The 22,369-nt window shown below is 39.2% G+C and overlaps 2 protein-coding genes across 2 annotated transcripts; one reads left to right on the forward strand and one right to left on the reverse strand.

The window, feature by feature from the left end:
• Positions 1-201: 201 nt before the first annotated feature.
• Positions 202-6,482, reverse strand: LOC140270050 (snake venom 5'-nucleotidase-like). Its single transcript, XM_072365120.1, has 9 exons — positions 6,123-6,482; positions 5,757-5,979; positions 5,381-5,569; positions 5,005-5,202; positions 4,366-4,520; positions 3,950-4,058; positions 3,672-3,821; positions 2,557-2,757; positions 202-691 (listed from the first exon to the last, which is right to left on the reverse strand). Exons 1-9 carry the CDS (start codon positions 6,465-6,467, stop codon positions 534-536), a joined length of 1,728 nt encoding a protein of 575 aa, XP_072221221.1. The 5' UTR covers positions 6,468-6,482; the 3' UTR covers positions 202-533.
• A 9,767-nt stretch (positions 6,483-16,249) lies between these two features.
• On the forward strand, positions 16,250-18,502 carry htr1b (5-hydroxytryptamine (serotonin) receptor 1B). Its single transcript, XM_072365331.1, has one exon. The coding sequence runs from the start codon at positions 16,600-16,602 to the stop codon at positions 17,731-17,733; it is 1,134 nt and encodes a 377-aa protein (XP_072221432.1). The 5' UTR covers positions 16,250-16,599; the 3' UTR covers positions 17,734-18,502.
• Positions 18,503-22,369: the final 3,867 nt, after the last annotated feature.

Consider the following 22,369-nt stretch of genomic DNA (forward strand, 5'->3'; position numbering starts at 1 on the left):
TACAAAAACCTTACAGAGAGACTTCATGACGATTACTCAAAAGCAGCAAGCAGATACACTGACAAAAATTGATCAACTCATCATTGATTAATATACAGATTATGCATTCTGATGGATGCTTAAGAAGATCTTCATAACCACAAAAAATCTTTTATCTGCAGTATTGACTTTTACCCTTAAATCCTTAAATTATATGTCTCACGTAAAAGCTAAAACATTGCCTTACAATTATTAAGACTTAACTGAGCTTTAAGTATACACTTTATGGTACTTTATTGATTCAATAATATTTGTTGAATTGTGACTCAAATTACATGCATGCACCACAACTTTTCGAGGGGATTGCTGATTAATTTGTTCTTTAAAATGAGTAACTGCCTGGATACCCATCTACCCTGAGACTGAACTCTCATTTTGACTGTCTTCTAATTATGCTTGAAGGTGGTTAGCAAGAAAGGCGGTGAACCAGCTCCTGAACGAGTTTCCAAAAGTGTCTGTTTAAAACAATTTCTCCTGAGTGCAAAAAAGGCGATTCAAAGGGTCAGGGAGATGCTGAGACCCAGCAGCAACAAGCCGAGGCTGCGAGCTGGAGAGACGGCTGAGTTCCTAAAGGTGATGCGGCCTTCCACGGCAGGGTACACACGCTTCTTTTCCGAGATGTATTTGGAAAAGACAGAAATGTCCATATCACCTATAAAACCACGAGGAAGAACAATCATAACTGGCTCAGGTTGATTTGAAATTTCTATGCTATTTGTCAGAAATTTTGGATAATTGTTAATGATCTGTACAGCACACCAATAAGAGCAGCTGCAAGTAAAAGATCACGCATAGATGTAAAAGATAAAGATTATGCTTTCAAGGAACACCATAAATGGATAATCTGCACCAGCAATTTGTTGCTTGTAAGACACCTGCAGTCACCACAAAGTTGTATTTGGACTGATGGCAGCAAATTCAGCAACAGGCTTTAATGGATGGTGGCTCATTAGTAACTGCACAAGTAGGAGTAATGCTTAAAAACAACTCAAAGAGGGCACATGAGTGCTAACATTAGCATGCTAACATGCTCACAGCGAGAACTCGGACAACGGAGTGAACTGGTAATAAAAACGCCCCGAAGGACAGGGGCCATCACACATTTTGGGGGGAAAGTGCCACATCGCAATAATGCACAATTAATCTATAACAACCACCCCAAATCTGCGAAATAAACTGCTTACAAATATGCCAATCAGTCCTAAAACACTACAACAACTTCATATTTTCTTAAGTATGTTAACAAGAAAGGTCACGTCCTTTTACAACAGAGAATTGAAAATGTCCAAACAGCTGAGGACAGCTGCTGTGGAAACAGATGATTTAACTGTAAAACTCGAGTTAACTCGAGTGTGACCTTTCTGCGTGTGACTTTTGTTTAAACTTGAGTTTAAAAAGAACATATAATGATTTACTGTTAGGTCATGTTGACCCTTTTGCTGCTAATTAAAACTTATAAATAATCAATGAAGTTGCTGCTGTTGTGCAGTGTTTGTAAATGTGAGCAAACTGCTTGCTTCATGGAAGCTCATGAGGACCCTGCTACTCTAGATAACATTATGAGGACGCTTGTATTAGATTTAGAGTACAGACTGGTATCAACAGCTCTAAACACAGATTATATTAGCAATAGACAACATGATTAATAACCTTCTAAAGATAAATCTGTTGCATCTGCAACTCGTTAATATCAATGGACTAGCAATCCAGATGGTAAGGCTCTGAAATCCACATGAAACAAGCCCATACTTGTTACCTTGTTAGGGTTTTTTCAAAGGCAGCGTTTTTTTCTACTTGAGCATCACAGCAGTGAGCACAATTTCTTGTACCACATTCATGTATATAACTGCTTTCATCACGAAGCCCTGGAAGCACCCGGTAGCATCACACTCACAGCTCATACAGTTCCACTGAACATCACCCAATTTTTAAAAAACTAGACATTAGCATGTGAATCCTGGTTGATTCTCGATAGGTTTTCTCTATTGTCTCTTAGGGATCTGCCGATTTCTCACAACTTCTAAAAACATCCCTTCCCATTCCCAGCCTCGGTGCATTTCAGAGGTTTCACAAATGAGTAAAAGCAGCTAAAATGACGTCAAGTTTTCCTCTCCTAAAAAGTTACCAGATACAGGCTCATGCGTTCCCATTTGATCTTGGCACTGTCTTTCTTGAAAAGAGTTCAGTTGTAGTTGAGAAACTGATAAATTACCTAGATGTAATAAATGAGAAGCATTGCCCTCCCTTCCAATAATTTGTTATTGAGAAGCACGGCTTGCAGGAAAAGCAGGGGGTGTAAGACGAAAACATTAAGGACTTGGAGAAAGCTTTTTGAAAGCATTAACACGAAACATTTACTGCCAAGTGCTGCCTCTTTGCTTGGCTACGTTTCTTTGTATTAACCAGTGAATAAATTAAAGAAACTCTTTGTTCTGGTTGTCTCGATGCATTAATGTAAAGACATTTAGTTGACAGACAGGAAAGAAACTAAACTGATAAAGGTCCACTGCCACCTACCAGTGTTATGCTTCAGTAACTCCTCCTTGATCATGCTAAAGCTATCACCTCCATCCACCATGTATGAAGGCATGACCACAGTGTATGTCCTCTGCAGGTCTAATGGTTCATATTTGGGCACTCGACACTCAGTGCAGAGCATCGACAGCGACACAACACGGTGGTTCGCCGGCTTGGAGAGGTCATACTCCACGTGAATACCTGGAAATGTTCATGAGAAAAGCGAAAAAAAAAGTGATTACTTCAGGAGGTATTTGTTGTTTATATGTACTTTGGGTCAGTATGAAGCTGCGCCCAGCAGCTGCTCATCGCAGCTTAGCTTAAAAACTGCTCGTCTGACTAATTGTGAAACTGAGTACCGCATAAATGCATCCTTCCATCTATTTTCCATACCTACTTAATCCAAATCAGGGTGATGGGAGGCCTGAAGCCTATCTAAGATGCCAATCTAAGATGCCAAGAGGCAGGGTACACCCTGGACAGGTTGCTAATCCATTACGGGGCCAACACGGATGCAAACAACTATGCACACTCACTCTCACTCCCACTCACCAAATAATCTAACTGTCATGATCTGCATCATGTGTGTTTTTTTCTTCACTTTCCTCAGTCTCTCTTCTTTCCAGTCGTCAGCTCCACTCCCTTCACCCGTGTTTCACCTCAGCTGCCTTCACTCACTGATCACCCTCCTCTGTATTTAAAATCCCGGCTGTGATTCACTCAATATCAGATCCCTACAGTCACCCATGTTGTCAGTATGATGGAAGAAGCCAGAGTACACAGAGAGAATTCATGCACGAGGACGCCAATTCCTTAAGTTCTGTCCAATCAAAAAGAGGAAAATTGGGTTTCTATAGTTAAATATGCAGCTTTTATTTTTGTATATATATATATATATATATATATTTTTTTTTGAAAATCTATCTAAAATGTTTTGTATTTTGAATTTATTTTCTTTTTTTACTGTTACGTTTTGTTGCTGAGATTTTAGCTTTGTTGTTGTGTGTTGTCTAATATTGTGTTTTGCATTTCGAGGGCCACCGCTCTAAAGCTGAAAAAGTTGCAGATAATGTTCTGTTAGACAAACAGGGTTGTGGAAGAGCCCAAGGACAAACCTGAGACTTGAAGAAATTCTCCAGACATACTTCCATATCTATGAACGGAGTGTTCAAATGCTTTTTTCACTGTCGATCCTTTTATCTTGACCAAGTCAAAGGTTCCTCCAAATGGTAACACAGTAAGGATTTCTTCCATTGTGATGCTACCTGTAAATACAAGCGCAAATTCAGGTAAAATATAAACCCAAATTACATCTGCAGCCACAGCAAAGTGGCTTTTGTAACGTGACTCTCAGCAGTTCTGAGGGAAAAAAAACAACAAAACCCTTAATTACCATTTTTGTAGTGCTCGTCTATTGCTGTTCGTATGGCCCCACTATTCAGCATACAAATGCCCACATGATTCCACTGCAGCTCAGCTGAATATTTTACATTGTGATATATCTGTTGATGCAAAGGGGAGATAAGTCATGGCAGTAAACCTCTGCTTTTGTAAATGACTCTGATGTGTGGTTGTATCCTTAGATTATCATTAGCATGTCAAGTGCTGTTCAAATCAACTTCCTGAAAACTTTCTAAGCCATTTCACTTCCTCAAATTACTTCTTATACAGACATGGCCTGAGATTTCAGACAGTACAAAGATAGTTTGTTTTCTTGAACTCAGTGAGAAAGTCAAATAAAAATGTCTTAGTAGTGTGCAGAGTTTAGAATGAACTGTGAATGGAATGAGAATTGCCCGTATTCATTACCATAGCATCACAGATTAAGTTTCCAAGGTTGCACTCCCTAAATCGACACTCTTCAAACGTCCCGTTGAGGTAGACTAAAGTTTGTCCGACATACTGTGATGAGTACTGAGTCAGGTTTTTCTTCCACTTCTCCACATCAGCAAGAACCCCTGGGTCTGAGCGGTTCAGAAAAAGTCAAGCTTGTCACAGAGCAGTTCCTTTTATTCTAATGAAAATGAATCATTCCGAAAACAGATTTTGCTGTGTTCTTGTGTGCTTCTGTGACTATTTCACCCAAGGTTTCCAAACATATTCAGGCGCTGTACACAAGCTTTTTTCAATTCTTTCTGCCCCCTGAAATCTGCACATCTTATCTCGTTAAGATGCCTTCATTACGATTAAAAAAAAGAGATCTTGGAAATGCAGAACTTTTGACACGGCATAGCAGCAGAGCACACATAGTTTCAGGCTTCGACTCTCCTCACAATAAGATGCGTATCATTCATTGCTAAGCCTATGAAGAAAGGACAGCAGTGAAAGAAGACACAGCTTGGTTTCTTGTACTGAGCATGTGTATTTTCCATTATGTCACATGAAAAGGTTTTTCATGTGTGAACTTAAGTAAACTTTCTCGTTAAAGGTAAAGTTTAGTGTGTCTACCTTGAGGTATGCTGCTGTCTAGTAGGATGGGGTTTCCAACAGCTTTTATGACATTCCCAGCCTCATCAAAGCCGACCTTTAAGTATCCAAGATATTTCCCAAAGGCGTACGCCTGGACCACAGGCACATCTCTCCCATCGTTAGATCTTACCATACTAGGATAAACATCCGCTGGCACTTCAGTGGATGGGGGTGTTCCTGCAGAGGAAGAAAATGATTTGTTTTTTCGTGGGGCACTGCCTCTTGTTTCTGGTGACAGTGATGCTGCAAACATGCCTTGGAATTTGCTTAGCGACGAAAAGAGAGAAAAAAAAAAAGTAAACCACTAGGATGGATCTAAAGTTGAAGTTCGAATAGGATGAAAAAATTAAAATACCAGAGTATAGGAATGTGTTGGTGTGTCCTCCAATAACAACATCAACTCCTCTCACACGCTTGGCGATGTCTTGATCCACATCAAAGCCCGAGTGTCCCAGGGCGATGATCTTGTTCAAGCCCAGTGTTTCCAGTTTATCCACCTGTAACTGAAGCGCTTTTACCTCATCCTCAAATTCCAGGTGAGGGCCTGATGCCAAGAGGAGACAGGAGCCATTAACAGTGCCACAAACAATGCTCTTACTGCTGGGAAAAAAAGCCAAAACTCTATGGTGTAACAGATTCAGCAGTGTGTGGAGCTTTAACTCTCTAACAAGGTGCAACAATTTGCAAAAAGCACTTTAAAGCCTCAACAAAACGGCAGAATATGACTTTACCTGGCATGGATAAGACAGGGGTTTCGGCAGTGGTGTAGCCAACCACTGCCACTTTCTCTGGGCCTACATCGATGATTTTAAAGGGACTGTAGCTGCCTCTCAGTTTTGCAGCCAGTGTGTTGTCAGGTTTAATGTTGGCACTCACCACAGAGCAATTTACATTCCTGAGGAAGGGCTGGATCAAACCATCCACTCCATTGTCAAACTCGTGGTTTCCAAAAGCCTATTTGACATTCAAAAAATTGGAATCTTAATATCTCATACAAATTAAGTCAATTAAGTTAAAGCTAGGTGCCATTTTGCTGCCAAAGAAAAAGCCAAAAACAAGCACTTTCAGTTTTATGGTAAATCACAATTCGTTCTCACCATCACGTCATAACCAAGTTTGTTCATGAAGTATGCTGCTTCTGCCCCTTTATAGTAGTTGAACCAGACAGTTCCCTGAAACTGGTCTCCAGCATCCAGAAGCAGGACATTTTTCTCCTTTTTTCGTATCTCCGACACTTTAGTGAACCTCCTCGCGACCCCGCCGAAGCACGGACCCTCAGATGGACACTTCCCCGAGTCTTTGCTGGTCTCTTCAATGCGTGCGTGGACGTCGTTGGTGTGAAGCAGAGTCACCTCGAATGTCGACGCGTTGCCCCAAGAGTTTAAAAGCAGAACGAAGTAGACCGAGGCGAGAAGATCGTAGCGGGACCAGCAGAAACTCATCGCGTCGCTGTGCGTAAAAACCCAGGGCGCCAAGACCATGATAAAGAGACGTGGGAGTTTCTGGTGAAGTGAAGCACAGAGTAACATGTGAACATATAAAGTACACTCAGACACCCTCCCACTCCACAGGATAAGCTTTTCCAGTTTTTCTGTATAAAAAAAAAACCCCAAACATTTCCAATAGCTGAACTTGATGTTGTCATTTTTGTCTTTCATTTTCAAATAAAAGACAAGAAAAACTGTAGAAGGAAAAAAAAAGGTTTGGAAAAAATGGAAAAGATTTTAAAGTACTGTAATTACTGTATTAATAACTGAGTAAATATCTTCAAGACGACAATCACCATTAAAATTGCCATGTCACCAAAAAAGGTCAAAAGCAGGGAAACTAATTTCTCATCAAACTAATCATTCATCCACAATACTAGCCTTAGATTGGACTTATATTACCTGATAGTTGATACCAGAGGTAAGTCTTGAGTCTTTTTTTTTTACACCTCAACTTCTTCAATGATGTTGAAAATCAGGCTGTTACTGTTTGTATAGATTATCTACAAAATATAGGGAGCTGTGTTTATGGTTGTAAAAAATGAAAATAAAAACGAGATTCATTGTAAGGTGCATTTGTTGAGTATTAGACTTTAGTCTCCTCTTTGGTATGAATAACTGAATTATTACACCCAGCAGAGGTGAATGTTGTGTGTGTCATCCATCAGCACCCCTTAGTGGACAGGCTACTGTGAACACAAGCATATATATGTCACATCTGTAATGAAAAGAAAGCACAGTGATCAAGTAGTGGAATCAGTAGACTTAAGTTAATCAATAACACACATCCTCATATGATCAAACAAGTAAATCACAGCACAAATGTTTCTGCTTGGATTTAGTCACAAATCTATCTATGTGGAAACTTGACAGCAGCAGAGAGGGATGAAAAGCTGTCATGTATGAACAGAGTTATATTTGAATCATTTTACATGCACGACCACTGATATACCACCAGAGACTGTCAATAATTTGTCATGTGTACATACATTCACATCTGCATTGTTGCGTTTAAAAGCTGAAGATAAAACAGAGCATGACCTGCACATCAGACCTTTGCTCCGAGGTATCACAACTGGTCCAAATAGCTATAAAGTGCGCCTAAAAACTATTGTGCAGGTCAGTTGGTTCTCCCTCAGACTGTTTCACCCAAAGCCTTAAACTACTAGCACTCTGAGCGGTGTGGTCTGCACCACCCCTGAAAACCCAGCAGCTCACCAAATGATTGATGTGTAGCCTCTCACAGTTTTTGCTAAAAGAGCCAGAGGCTGCATCTGATGCAGTCTGACACGTGTTGACACAGATAGACAGATGGCATTGTACTTGTGAAGTGTAAACATTCTTCACACATAACACCCGATACCCCCGTCCTATTTTTTCTTTTTTTCTGCTGCTTCTTTAGATGGCTAAAAGCACTTTACAGACCTTTGCGAATAATTCTTTATGACAAGGAACCTCTGATAAAGTGGGATGGAAGTAAGTCTTCATGGGAAGTGAGCACACACACATTAACCCAAGAAATGATCTGTTCATGCACTCCTTTTCAGCATTCCTGGAACGAAACAGCAACTGAATTGCACTTCAAACCGCAACCTTGCATTTTTAGACTAAGTCATGACCATGCATGTGTGTGTGTGTGTCGTAAAGAGCAAGATAGGGAAACAAAGAGATAGACTACATCTCTCAAATGCCAACAAATTATAAAATTCCAACAACACATTGAATTGGATTTTTATTTTTTTGACATCTGACTTTATTTGCTCATTTATTTAAGTTTGAACGCCTCTGGTTGCAAAAACCACTTTCATTGTGCTTGTTGTTGTGAGACGTGTCCAGTCCTGTAACTTTACACCTGATAAAGTTTTCCTCATTTGCTATTTTTTTTTCCAAGACAGCACAATGTTCATTTAGTAAATGATGCATGGCACCATTTACATTAAAATGGACAGTAAAGTATTGCATGCTTTAAGGCAGTTTATTTAAAAATAAACTAATATAAAGCTAAACTGTAAAATTCATAACAATAGTCCACAATAATGGCCTCTTAGACTTTGATTATATTTTTATACTACCTGAGGCAGAAATCAGTTACACCCTTATTATGACATATAGTGAGTGTTTAATGAAACATTTCACAAACAGTAATGATGCTATTTATCATTATAAGAGCAATGAGTACCTTTGATATAAAAACCACATTGTTGCTATTTCAATGCCCCAGAGCACCATTATTGATCACAAAGTGAATTGTGTTGCACAGTTAATTTTTCCAGGTAACATAGCTGCCATAACTAATGTCAGCGATGACAAATTGGCAATGAATAGAAATATGTTTCAACCGTACACAATAACTGAAACCTATAAAATGTCTGTTTCTACAATTACTTCAGTAAAAAATGCATGCCACTGAATAGTTGAAATGGATGTGTAAGCCTTTTTAAACATTCACCATTCATAACCCTGCGGTACTGAGACCAAACCTTCTGGTTTATTCCAAAATTTTAACACTGAGTGTCTTGTTGCAATAATAAATATCATATCAGCAAAGCTAACAAGAATATGCTCTGAAATGTTTATGCTTTTGGCTAGATAGTGCTCTGAACTTATGTTAGCTACCAACTCTGACAGGAATTAAAAAAATACACTGTAATAATTATGTATACAAGTATAGTTTTCATAATTCTTCACAGAAGACTGCAGCTATAACACCTAACACACTGAGATTAAATTCCTTCACCTTTCAGTGCATTTAAAACATATTACTGGGGGAATGTTATTAAACAATCTCAAGTGATTAAAAGTTTCTGCATAACATGCATACAGTGGTTTAAAGTTTCATATATTGCTGACAAGCTGATGGAATTTCAGCTTGCTTGTGCCCATCCTGCTGCTATTCACACTCCATGAGGCATGACTATTAGATAAGTGCTAATAACAAGTGTTGTTAGCTCTTATCTGCATTCTGAGGATTTAGTTTAGCAGAGAAACCTGAGCGTGTACACAAACAATCCCACACAAAATCAGACATATAAGACCTTTAGGATGGAGCAAGTTTAATTATTTCATATTACTTACATACATTATCAGGTACTATAGGTCAGTTATACAGTAACTGCAATCTATATCAAACTCCTGTTCAAATGAGGCTATTTGTGATGCAGACCTTATTGTTTGAAACTAAGGATACCCTTCATGCAACAGAATCTCTATGACTGACATAGTGGTATCAATCTGGCATTTATGCCGTGGGTTATTAAATCAATTCTACTCTTGCTTTTTCCGCTTTAAAGAATGGACAGGCTCCAACTTTTAAGACTCATAACTGGCTGAAATGAGTTTCCTGTACGGGCGCTGTCTAACTGGACTTCCAGTCAAGCCAAAATGAGTCTGACCAGAGTAACATTTCCCAGTTATCAACACCACTTAGCTAATGTCCTGTCACATGACTTACTCAATAAAATACTGCTTTAGACAGTGTATTTTAGTGAACACTTTATCCCCTCTCCTTTCTCAGCTGCGGGCTGTAATATTCTACATGTGAGCAGACCTACAGGATGTGTTCAATTAGGGCACAGCCCTCCAAAAAGTGGCACGATTCCCTACATGGCGGCAACAGCTTCTTCATGCGATCATCAGATTTGGAGAGTTTGAGCTCAGAAAGCCCCCAGTTGTGAATAGATGCAGTTATCTCTCTCAATACATTTTTAGCTGGAGGCCTTCGAGAGCTGATTGGCGGAGCAGAAAGTATCATGTCCCATTAGACCAGTCTTGGGCACACTGCTGAGGGACAGCTCTTGTAACATGTCAACATATGTCCTATATTTGATGATCTCATTGTACCTGAAAAGCCTTTAGTTATACACAGCATTGACGGAATTCATTTGATTTTTCAGCAGTGTCGGTAACAGTACCTAACTAAATAAGAAAGTTACGCAAAAATGTGCCAACAAAAAATGAAAATAAAATTAATTCATGAACCAAATGACCTGTTTCAGATTGTTTTGGGTTTTTCGTTTAAATTGTATTAGTTCATCAATATACCAACATTATTCATGCACAAGCAAAGCATTTGTTATTTATATCTATCAAACTGGAACTAATAATGACTTTACATGACTTTATGTGACTTTTCTATCTACTGTATGACCCATTCTGATCATATTGAAGATAGAAACTGGACAAATAAGAGTAAAATCTGAAAAAACTATCCCTGCAGTGAAATGACCCGGTGGTTCTTTAATGCCATGGGGTCCATTTTGCTATTAAAGTTCTACAACTTCCTGAATGATCACCTTTATTATCTGATGATTTCTACCCTTATGGGGATGATAATGCCATGCTTCCATCAAATGATTAGTTCATTTAGTAGTCTGATAGGAAATATATGAAAAACCCTTTCCTTACCATGTTGTGGCAAATGTTTACCCTTCTACATTTGTAAAGGTGCTTGTATTGATCATACAATAACAATAAATAATAAGAAGAAATTGAAGGACATGCATGCGACATTAAACTTTTCAGTAGTTTTGAAACTGTCACCATCACTCAACATGTTTTGGTCACAGTTGTAATATGAAAGAAATGCATGTAAACAGATATTACAGGCCAAATATAGTTATTAGTGCTCGCCTTAAAATGACTATTTTAGATGTGAAATCTTAATTTAGCAAGTAGCTGGTAATGTTAGGACCTGGCTTGTGGGGCCATAGGATGAAAATTTATGAGTTTTATATGAAAACATGTAAACGTTGTAAAGATCCCACCAAAGCAATACAAAAACTAGTATGATGACCCAGCAGAGACAAGAATGGTAGAAATAATCTGCATGAGTCACTAGTCGTACCTTAGATCCACACCTTCACAGGTGCAGCCAGTTAAGCCAATTAAGGCAACGAATTCCATGCAGCAAACAATCACTGGCACTGCGAAGCCCATGTTGGAGCAAAACAATTCCTGCTGATAAAAATATGACAGACACAGAGGACTTAACAACTTAAACATCATTCATAGTCAAAGTAAAGCCAGAGACAGAGGTGAGCCTTTTTCTACTTTCAAAACATCCATATGAAAATGATGTGGTGATATGATGTATCATTACAGTGTATATAAATAAATACAGTATAATTGTACTTACTCAGTTACACAACTTGAGCAAATGGATTTTACTTTCAATCCTCATCACCTTAATACACTTGTTTGCAGATATTGTTTGCATATTTATTCATATACTGTGCATGTTAATCAAATGAAAAGGTTATGCCATCTTCAATATTTTTTGTTCAAACTGAATATTGTTATTTGTGGTTATGTGATAAGAAAACATAAGACTGTTTCAGTCAGCTGGAAGTGATTGAATATTCCAATTTGTTGGAAGGTAACCACGACTAAGATCTAATGTGAAGGCGTAAAAAATGAGGTTTTAGTATGGTGCCTGTAAGGTCTTACTATGACGAACATGTTGCAGGTTCTGCTTAAACACTGGTCTTGAGTCCACATATTTATTGTGCAGTTTTGGGTGTACTTTCAGGCCCCAGATTCCAAACAAGGCTGACCTAGCTGCTCAGCTTGGTCATTTCTCCCACGTCTCATCTCATATACACATGGATAAGAAGTAACCATTCCCTACAGCGATGGTTTTGGGTAAGTAGAGAGAGGGAGGGCTGAACCTCGCAACAACATGGGATCTGCCCTGATTTGGGTTTGCCCTATTTGGTCTCAGCTGCTACAGCTGTCAGTTATCAAGGTTAGAAATAGAAAAATAACATGAGGCTTATTCCACAATATGTGTTGAAAATGCTTGGGATTGAGTTCAGTCCAAGAAAGTATAACAATGCAGCAAGGTTACTCAGTGTCTGTAGCATAGAGAGAGCAGAACAAAAGCCAGGTTGCTCTTGATTATGTTGTCTTTCAATGCTGAGCTTGTGAAAGGTGATTCTTAAAGTGACACGTCTCATCTAAATGTTAGCGAAGCTACAAGTGACTATATGTTAGGATCATTATCAGACTGTGTGGTTCTCAGTTCTGTTGCATTTGACAGCTCTCATGTCCCGAATCACAACTTTCAAAAACATGTAGCTGTTTTAAGCAATAACCCTCTGAAATGAAACCCCATAATATGGATTACCTGCAGAACACCAAATGGCAGACAGACACCGTTGGTGAACATAGAGCTAGCAGTAGGTAAACAGAGAGCAAAAAGCGACCGGATCTTTTCATCTCTACTGTCCAGGTTCAATGTGGAACACAAACTTCCGTACAAATCTCTTACAGCTGGTGTTCCACGACAAAATTCTCCTGTGAATGTTGTTGACGCGAACTTGACCTCAGCTACTCAGGACACAGCTTGTCGCAGTATCTAAGATACTGTGGAACCAATAGAAACTCGGGCCACATTCCATACATCCATCATTTTGAATATATCCATAATTTTGAATGTTTACATACAAGGAAAAAGGCTGTACATTCCTGTACCTACATTTAGTGCTCTATATTTACTGTAAGGCTCACTGGATACCTTATCGTCTGACTAAAAATAGGACTTTCGAGGTCAGTGTGAGATTGGAGGTTAACTGTGCTGTGCTGCCCTGTGTTAAGATGAGAGGAGATGATACAACCGAGTCACAGAAATCAACTCATGCTGCTACTTCTTATGTCAAACTGGATCTCGCGTGAGCTTTTCATGGCAGAAAACCATAACCAGGAAACAAAACAAGCGCACCTTAACAACTCAAGTTGCCAAGAACTCCTATTCTGTTTTATGTTCATGGAATATGACCTTATTAATTTCTTAATTTATTTGAATTTTTCAGTCTGGTTTTCTAACCATTCCCTCAGCACAGCAGGTAATTGCACATTGACCGTTGTGCAGCATCCCCTCTTTCTTTATCAACAGTCTAAACATCTGGGAACTGAGGGGACAAGCTGCAGCTACTGGAACTTTGGGAGAGGAATGTTGTCCCATCATTTTTGTCTGATACTGGATTCTAGCTGCTCAACAGTGCTGGGTTTGTACTTGGTGTTACATGATGTACCAAATGTTTTCAGTTGATAAAACGTCTGGACTGCAGGCAGACCAGTTAAACACCAATACCCTTCTACAAATCCATTCTGTTGTAATAGATTCAATATGTGGCTTGAAATATTCATTGTCTGGATGGGAATATATGTTGCTCTAAAATGCATGATAGAGCTTAAACCTGCATTTGTGGCTGGCACGGTGAACTGAGTTCATAGAAAATGATTTTTGGAAGTGTTCATGAGCCCATGCAGTGATTTCCATTACCGAAATACATCGGTTTCAATGCAGAGTCGTTTTCATCCAGTGCTGCTGTATGTTGCTCTCAGGTCAGTCATGTGTAACAGAAATAAAATAAGCATTTACTTTTGTACAATTTGGAGGTGGGGGGTGCAGCACCACTGCCAGGGCAGAGATAGTGCCAGGCAGTCATGTTCAGTCAATGGGGACAATCATGAGCTCACAGGAAGGTTTGTTTCACTGAGCCCTGTCAGCCTGAGGTTACTCTGCTGAATTCTTACACAGAAGAATGACTGTCAATTGTCACTGCCTGTTGGAGGAAGTGTTGAACAGGTCCCCCAAACATGTTTTCTCTAAAAAGCTGGTAACTTGTGGTCAGTAGTGGCAGCATATACTGTGTTATGACAATTTGAAGGCTTCCTGCAACACATGTAGTCCTTTAATTAACACAAGAAGCAGCTGGGATCAGAGAAAAAGATAATCACAATAATGTCGTCAATAAGACAGACATTACTGGACCGTTAAATGTTCAGTCTCCTCAGAAGATATCACTTATGTGATATTCTATGCTCATTTAGATATGAAATGCTCTTTTAACTGTGTAAATATTGGTTTATATGGATAAAAGCAGATATAGAAACTATAATCATAAGCTGAAATACACATAAACTTAGTGTTGTTACCAAACCAGGCTCCTGTCCTCGACTGAAAAATTATGAAAATAAAATTGTGGAACAACATTCAACCAATAATATTCCAGCCAGTAGCACATCTCTGAGAGACACTCTCCTAGTTTATTGTCTTTTTGTTCCCTGAGCGATTACTTTGTATAACTCCAGTTATTACAAATCAGCAAGTAATTACCAAGTCAGCAGCAGGACCCCACGAAGACAATAAAACAAGGATGTGTGTATTTGTATGATGCTAATTGTTTAACAAAATTACTCAGGCTTGTTGCAGCCTGAGTGAGAACAATGAGTGAACCTGAGGCCTGATATGATTTACTGAACGTTGGAAAGATATTCAGCCTTGTGTTTAACTGACGGTGACCCAGTGCCAATGTCAATGACAGCTTCTCTCACACATCAGACGTGCCAAAAGTCGCAGGATTCGATGAGTGTGAACTCTTCCGCCTAAATATTTCCTTGCCGCAAAAACAAAAGCTACATAACCGTAGTATGTCATGTCTGATGAATCAGTTTCAGAAATTTACAGGATGGTGTGATATTGAAGAAAAATTCTGGCATTTTCTAAGCAAAACACTAGATCCCCTTGAAGAAATAATGCTCGGCACCAAAATCTGCAATTTTGCATTCTTTATGAGTAAGAGCATCATGAACAGCTGCAATATTGTAGCATAATGTGCTGTTGAGCAAAAACACTTGTTTTCATACTTTAAGTGTCAAATAACATTATAGGAAGGATCTCTGCAGAAGCCTCTCTAAAGAAAATGTCTGGCGCTGAAACCAGGTGATTAGTGAGGTTTTTACAGGAGGGCAACAGTGACTTCGACAAGAGACAGCTGCTGTGGAGGGAGTGAACATTATACAGCTGTTTTTACTTTTCAAACATGTGGCAACAGTGTTAAGCTACACTTATCAAAGCTTGCATTTTTACTGCATTTGAAGAACTGGGACACGCCACAGTTGGAGTGAATTATACTAAAAAGCATGTAAATACCTCTGTCTGCACACTGGACTTTAGCTAGCTGCAGGTTTTTCCATGAATAGTTTGACCTGGGACAACTAATAATTGAGTAGGTGAAAAAAATCCTACAACAAATTACATTTTCATGAAGAAAAGAATACAATACCTTGTTCCGAGCAAATAACTGGATAAGACACATATGGAAAGTTTTAATTGTGATTAAATGGACATTGCAGCTATATGAATTTTATTGTGTTAAAATGTTAAGTTAGGGGACAAATATGTATAACACGCGAAAAAATGTGACTTGGTTTTTATCTTTTATCAATATTCCAAGTGCATATCACAACAGATCTGGTGGCTTGTTGAAACTTCTGATTTTGCATTAAGGTCAGTTGTTAATGACAAAAACTTCACAACTTTCACTAACCATGACATTAAAAGGTTACATGGCAACGATGACCCAGCTATTAATAACAACTTTTGAACCGTTTACAAAGTGGCGTCCATATAGTAAAATGATATAGTACTTCCCACACTCTATGTGAAAAGGGAAATGTTACTGCATTAAAGAAAAGCTGTCTTTATGGTAGATTATGTTACAAAGGAAAAACACTGGGCACTATGACCCTGGAGAGAGAGAGAGATAGACAGAGAGAGAGAGAGAGAGAGAGAGAGACGTGGCTGTGGTCGGTGGGCTTGTTTGATGTCAGAGTTTGAGTAAAACTGACACTTTGAGTTGGCTCACCATTCAACCACAAGGGGCCTGAGGAGTCACAGATTTGAAGAACTTGTGCTTGTGCCCTATATGCGGATTATCAGTGACATCCTCCCAAATTTTGAGACTTCAGGACGCACCGCTCAACATTTACGCAGACACCTTCTCTGTCTATTTTCTTGGGTGCAGTAACGGTTAGGAAGTTTTTCTTTTATGGATGAAAAGCAGAAAAAATTGACTTCCTGCGATGAATGGATATTTGCGTCTACATTTTGGCATCTTGACATTAAATCCTGATAAGAGATAAAAAAAATGAGGAATAAGGGAGTTTTATTTCATGTCTCAGGCTGGTTGTGCCATTTCTCTGACCAGATGGCACGGGTAAGGCGATGTTCATCAAATGAGAGGGTTCCTTAATAGATGTCGGTGGGGAAATCAAAGTGACAAAAAGTAGATCAAAAAAAGTTATGGAGCTCTTCAGTCAAGTCGAGCCAAGTCAGCCCGTGAACGCCACAAACGACAGTTATATTTCAGATTTAGCCACTGTTGATGAGGACGCAGAGAGCCTCGCTTATCAGATCAGTCTGGCTGTGATTCTTTCGGTTATCACACTCGCCACCACTTTGTCCAACGCCTTCGTTATTGCAACAATCTCCCAGTCGAAGAAACTTCAAACTCCAGCAAACTTTCTGATCGCCTCTCTGGCCGTCACCGACCTGCTGGTGTCTATTCTGGTGATGCCCATCTGCGTCCTGTACACGGTGATCCACACCTGGACGCTCGGGCAAATCATTTGTGACATCTGGCTCTCCTCGGACATAACGTGTTGCACGGCGTCCATCCTACACCTATGCGTAATCGCGTTGGATAGGTACTGGGCCATCACGGATGCAGTGGAGTACTCCAAAAAGCGTACGCCGGCGCGCGCGGCAGGGATGGTGGCCACAGCCTGGGTCATCGCCATCTCCATCTCCCTGCCGCCTCTTTTCTGGAGGCAAGTGAAAGCAGATGAGCTGACCAGCTGCAGCGTCAACACGGATCACATCTTTTACACTATCTACTCCACATTCGGGGCTTTCTACATCCCTACCCTGCTCCTCATTGTCCTATACGGGCGGATATATGTGGAGGCTCGGAAACGGATCCTGAAGCAGTCCCCGAAGAAGGTTGGGAAAAGACTCACCTCTGTGCACTTGGTCACCAACTCCCCTCAGTCCGCGGCGTCCACGACCTCTCTACAATGCGGGAGACATGACACCCCATCCAGTGACACCGGGTCTTCAACGAGCGAGAACCAGGTGAAAGTGACGGTGTCTGATGCGTTTTTGGAGAAAAAGCGGATTTCGGCAGCCAGAGAAAGAAAAGCGACAAAGACTTTGGGGATAATACTCGGTGCCTATATCGTTTGCTGGCTTCCGTTTTTCATTTACACATTGGTGGTGGCCACATGTGACACCTGTTTTAACCCTGAGTTGTTCGACTTTTTCACCTGGTTGGGATATCTAAATTCTCTCATCAACCCGATCATATACACCATGTCCAACGAGGACTTCAAGAAAGCTTTTCAAAAACTTGTGCGCTTCAGATGTTGTAGATCGTGAACTGTTACTTCAGTTGTCAATAAGATGTATTCTTTTTTTTTCTATCTCAAGCTCCAATGAATGACAATGCACGCATTTAGTAATGTCTCTATAACTTATAGACATTGTAATACGCGCACAATTGCAAAAACATCCATCATTTGGGCAAAAATTAATATCAGGCTACCGAGATTCTTATATAATATCCATAGAGCTAATTTATTTACAATAGTAATAATAATTTTTAAAAAAATACCACGAGAAGAGAGAAGTATTTTCAAAAATATGTTCATGTAAAAAAGAAATTGCTTGTATACATTAACATTTTTACATTGTGGCGGAGAACCTCAGATTTCCACACCTCACTGGATTAATTCCATTCCGTCATCGTCACACACGTGTTGCGTTGTTTTGTATGGATTCCGATGTGGATTGTAAACGCAGAGCACAGCTTGTTATTCCCATGTGATGACTGACTCATTGAAGCGTGTAATCACACAGATCGTGAACATCTTACATTATTTTTTTATTATTTTTTTATTTTTCATGAACCTAATAACTACTTTCTATGTTCAAATAAGGTTGTTTTGCTTCTTAAACTCATGGTTTAAACATATGTGTATGATTTTGATCACAAGCTGCCACCACGTGCTCATCCTGGTTTAGAAAGACTGCTTGCTTTAAAATGCTCTCACGATATCAAAGTCAAACAAAGTGCAGCTGATATTTACCTAGCAGAGCTACGACGAGTTCAATTTTGCTGAACAAACACTCCCTTGTTTTACGGTGGATCTGTTTGCTGCTGCATTAAATCTGTATCTACAGTATGATATGTTCCCGTATCTCATGGTTTGCAGTATTATTGCCACAGATACTGATTTCATTGTCGAGTCTTGCCTGCAGAGCTAAAAAAAAAGAAAAAAGAAACAAAGCAGAGGATTTGTCAGCATTACATGAAAGAAAAATGTTGTGGTAGGAATTTGTGCAATAAAGGTTTATAAGTATTTGTCTGGCACAGTTGTTTTGAGTACTGGCTTTAATGCAATGTTTTGTTGCAATATGAGAGATGAATGACCCCAATGACGTCAAAATAAAATCCAACAACCACATGGCGCTATTGTAAATATGGGACATTAAACAGTAAATTTAGAAAAATGAGAATCATTCCACAATACTAACTGCATTTCTTTTACGTATTCTGGCTTTACCGCTTTAGCTATTCACCTTCTTCCTGCCTTTTAAGTATCTTTGCCGTCTTCCTCGCTCCGAGCACATGACGCATCTGTGTGATCAACACCTATCTGTGAGTTATGATGGTGGAAAGCGCTCTAATGTACTCCAGACGGTGAAAGGCACTCACACACATGTTTTTGTACACGAGTTTTTCCACTACATGCAAGGACAATGATTATGTTGGAGCAAACAAAACCTTTCAAAGAATTAATCGGGTCAGTTGCTGTTAGTCTTTCTATCGCCTGCGACCGGTTCACATAAATAAAGATATTTTTTAGCATTAAGAACAAAGTATGGCAGCAAGATGGTATACCAATCCATATTTCATTTACAGTCATAAGAACAGGTTTTGTAGAGACTTTTTTGTTGTTTGTTTCAGTAGACAAAAGTGCATGAACAGAGACTGGTGCACAGTTATTTGCCTTGGTGTATCATGTTTTAAAAGAGAACATCTTTTTTCATTCAAATTTAGTATCGTGCCTTGCAATCCTAAACAAACAAGCACACACACACAAAAAAGAAACCCCGAACACAAAAGAACAGGAGATTCCGTCTGCACATTGAAAACATCAATTTTCCAACCTACAAGACTTTTCCTTGGGCAAGCGTCTGCGAGAAGAAAAAGAACAAACCAAAACTATTTTGCTAAGAGCACATCATGTCCTCAAAAAGGATGGTATAAGATGCTTGATGTGAGATGTGTGCTCAGGACCACCCATATCAGTAAGAAGAATAAGTCCCAAAGACATCAGTCTTCATCTTAAGAATATTTCTCATTAATTAAAAAGTAATTTCCCCCCAAAAAGTGCATCTTATGTATCCAGTTGGGTGTTGAGGTTTCAGAGTTTTCAGTCCTATAAAAATGTCAAGACGGACGGATTTAGAATTTTTGCGAATTTCTGAAATGGCAGTATTGTCAGATTCAGTTTGGCCAAACACTGATGTGATGTGGTTATTCATATACACATATTTTTCCACCTTACTGATCCTGACACAACAACAGAGGCAAATTTGATTTCATTCACATGTTTTGGCCTGATGCTGATATTTCATTGAGTATAACTCATGGCCAATGATGACCTGCCAATCTCACTGTCACTGTGCATTCCTAAAAGCTACCGTAAAGAAAGCAGCAGAGCCATTTTTCTTCATTCCACACCTCTACCTGGGGCTAAACTTAACCACAAGGCAGCTTGACAGCACAGAGTGTGACAGTGACATATCGTGTCAAGCACCTAGCCTCAAGCCGAGGTCTGGAGCAGGTTGCAGAAGTGTGCGGCTTCTTTCTTCTTCTACACCAATATTTTTCAGTCTTTAGTCCCCAACAGAGATGATCCTTGTGACATTCAGCAATTTGAATTCCTTCATTCAATTTGATCAGAATCTATGGAGATGCCTATGGTTTATACGAGCCTATTTCTCAATAAAACCAAACCAGGATTACACTAAGCAGTGATGATCCAAAATTGATCAGTTAATCTTTTATGCATGATGACTGTTCATGAAAACCTGTTCATAAATCATAAATCCTGTTTATAGAACAGGATTTATGATATGTCTATCCAGTAAAGTATTGCATTACTAATGAGAGCAGCTACTGCAGAACAGTGTACACAATCCTCTTGCTTACATGCGATGATTGCATAGTGCAGGCAAATATGTTAATTATACCTCCACTTTTTTCTTTTAGCTGAACGTGCTGCATTATAGATGTCACAGGCCTACTGTGGAGTGAAGGACACAAGGTCTAGTCAGGCTGAACACATCAATGGGGAGGTTATAAAATGTTCTTTCTCAGTATGTAGTTTTGGTTAGCAGTTTTTTTGTTTGACCCTTTCTGATTAGGAAGGTTTGCAACATCCATCACCTGGAAAAAGAAGGCACATCAGACCATCTATTAGTAAAGAATCTCTGCAAAGGGAAAACAATTGACCTTGAGGAGTCAGCAATTTATTCTGTGGCAGGAAAAGGTAAGGATATTAGGTGAATAACAATTAGACACAAATTCTGATATTAGGTTGCATATGATGTATGATATATGGCAGTATTGTTTAACTGTTATCAAAATTTATATTTTTCTGTACATCCACAACAAGTAGTGTGCTTATCAGTTCTCTCAATTCCAGCTTTTAGGTTTTTCATGAATAACCTTGCATTTCTACGTTTGGATATTTCAGACATGTTTTCTACAAACACATTAAAAGCTCCACTAGGTTAAAAATCTCAAAATAAAACCGTTGGAATCAAAACTAATTGTCATTGTCATGAATTTTTGGAGACCACTAAATATTGAGTCAAAGCTGAATATGGGGAGTTAAAAGTAAAGCCATTTACTGCCTCATTTCTACTCTCAAACACTAGTCTCAGCTCATGTGTGGCTGAAGGTGTCACCCAGACACCTTCAGTGTGTGTATATTAAATCACAGCCTTCAGTCATGTGTGTTCTTTCCTCTCTTCCCAGACACTCTGTGACCACAAGCAGTTTCTCTGCTTTTCCACAAAGTGGGTCACTTTAAAGGTTCACTGCTCTCTGCATAAGAGTCTCCTCCAGCTTACCTATATGTCTGATAATTCAATTCTCTGCTTTGGAATTACACAGTGAGATTCTCTTGCAGCCCTGGCAAGGAGACACGTTGCATTCATAGCTGCTATTTGTACAGAAATAAAATAGACTTAGTGTTGGAGAGTTAAGAGTGACTGATTGTGGGACTGTCGGCTTGTTGAACTGTTATGCTTTAGGCCCTTTGTGGTAGAGAGGATATTCGTACTTTGTGGAATTTGGTTGTTTTATGGTCTGTGTCCGGATACTCTGGCATCCTCCCACCATCCAACAACATGCACATTACCATACCAATATGCAAAAATTGTATTTGCATGTTACATTTGTTTAGTGTGAGAGCCTTGGATAATACTTGTAGTTACGAACATGTTGTTTTTTGTATTACTGTTTGGCTGCAACAATGAGCTTTTTTAGACAAGATGAAATAAAAACACCCTACACTGTGTTTTTTTTTTTTTTTCAACAAGCGCTTTGAGGTATACTTCTGGCATAATTTACATCTTGTCTATTGACCTTTTGATCTAAAGCATGAGAAAGAGTATTGAGATGGAAACTTTTCCAGCATGTTGGCTCATCCTCTTTTTCCCGAGCAATAACATCACAAAATGTCATTGACGCTATTTAAATTTGCTTGACAGGACCAAATTCAGAGTTCCAAAAGTTCTTGCCGGTCTACTGAGCAACAAATAATCAAATTTTCAGTTTGGTATTTAGATACCAAGTAATAAAGCATTTACCACAAATATGTTCATTATAACTTCAAACATCCAACACCAGCCTTTAAGTGTCTCTCCTGGCTTTTTTTAAACAGCAGTATGGGACTACCACTGACAAGTGAATTGAGAAATATTGATTTCCTCATTC

Source organism: Leuresthes tenuis, unplaced genomic scaffold (genome assembly GCF_036924035.1).
Source record: "Leuresthes tenuis unplaced genomic scaffold, fLeuTen1.0.hap1 SCAF_15, whole genome shotgun sequence".
In the NCBI taxonomy this organism is placed as follows: domain Eukaryota; kingdom Metazoa; phylum Chordata; class Actinopteri; order Atheriniformes; family Atherinopsidae; genus Leuresthes; species Leuresthes tenuis.

What these genes read in the sequence shown, in the direction of transcription:
- LOC140270050 (XM_072365120.1), bottom strand. Translation starts at nt 6,467, where the DNA reads ATGAGTTTCTGCTGGTCCCGCTACGATCTTCTCGCCTCGGTCTACTTC. An exon ending in AGACAGCAGCATACCTCAAG is followed by an intron (nt 4,521 to 5,004) that starts GTAGACACACTA and finishes TGAACCGCTCAG; the next exon opens with ACCCAGGGGTTCTTGCTGAT. An exon ending in AGACGAGCACTACAAAAATG is followed by an intron (nt 3,822 to 3,949) that starts GTAATTAAGGGT and finishes TTGTATTTACAG; the next exon opens with GTAGCATCACAATGGAAGAA.
- htr1b (XM_072365331.1), top strand. Translation starts at nt 16,600, where the DNA reads ATGGAGCTCTTCAGTCAAGTCGAGCCAAGTCAGCCCGTGAACGCCACA.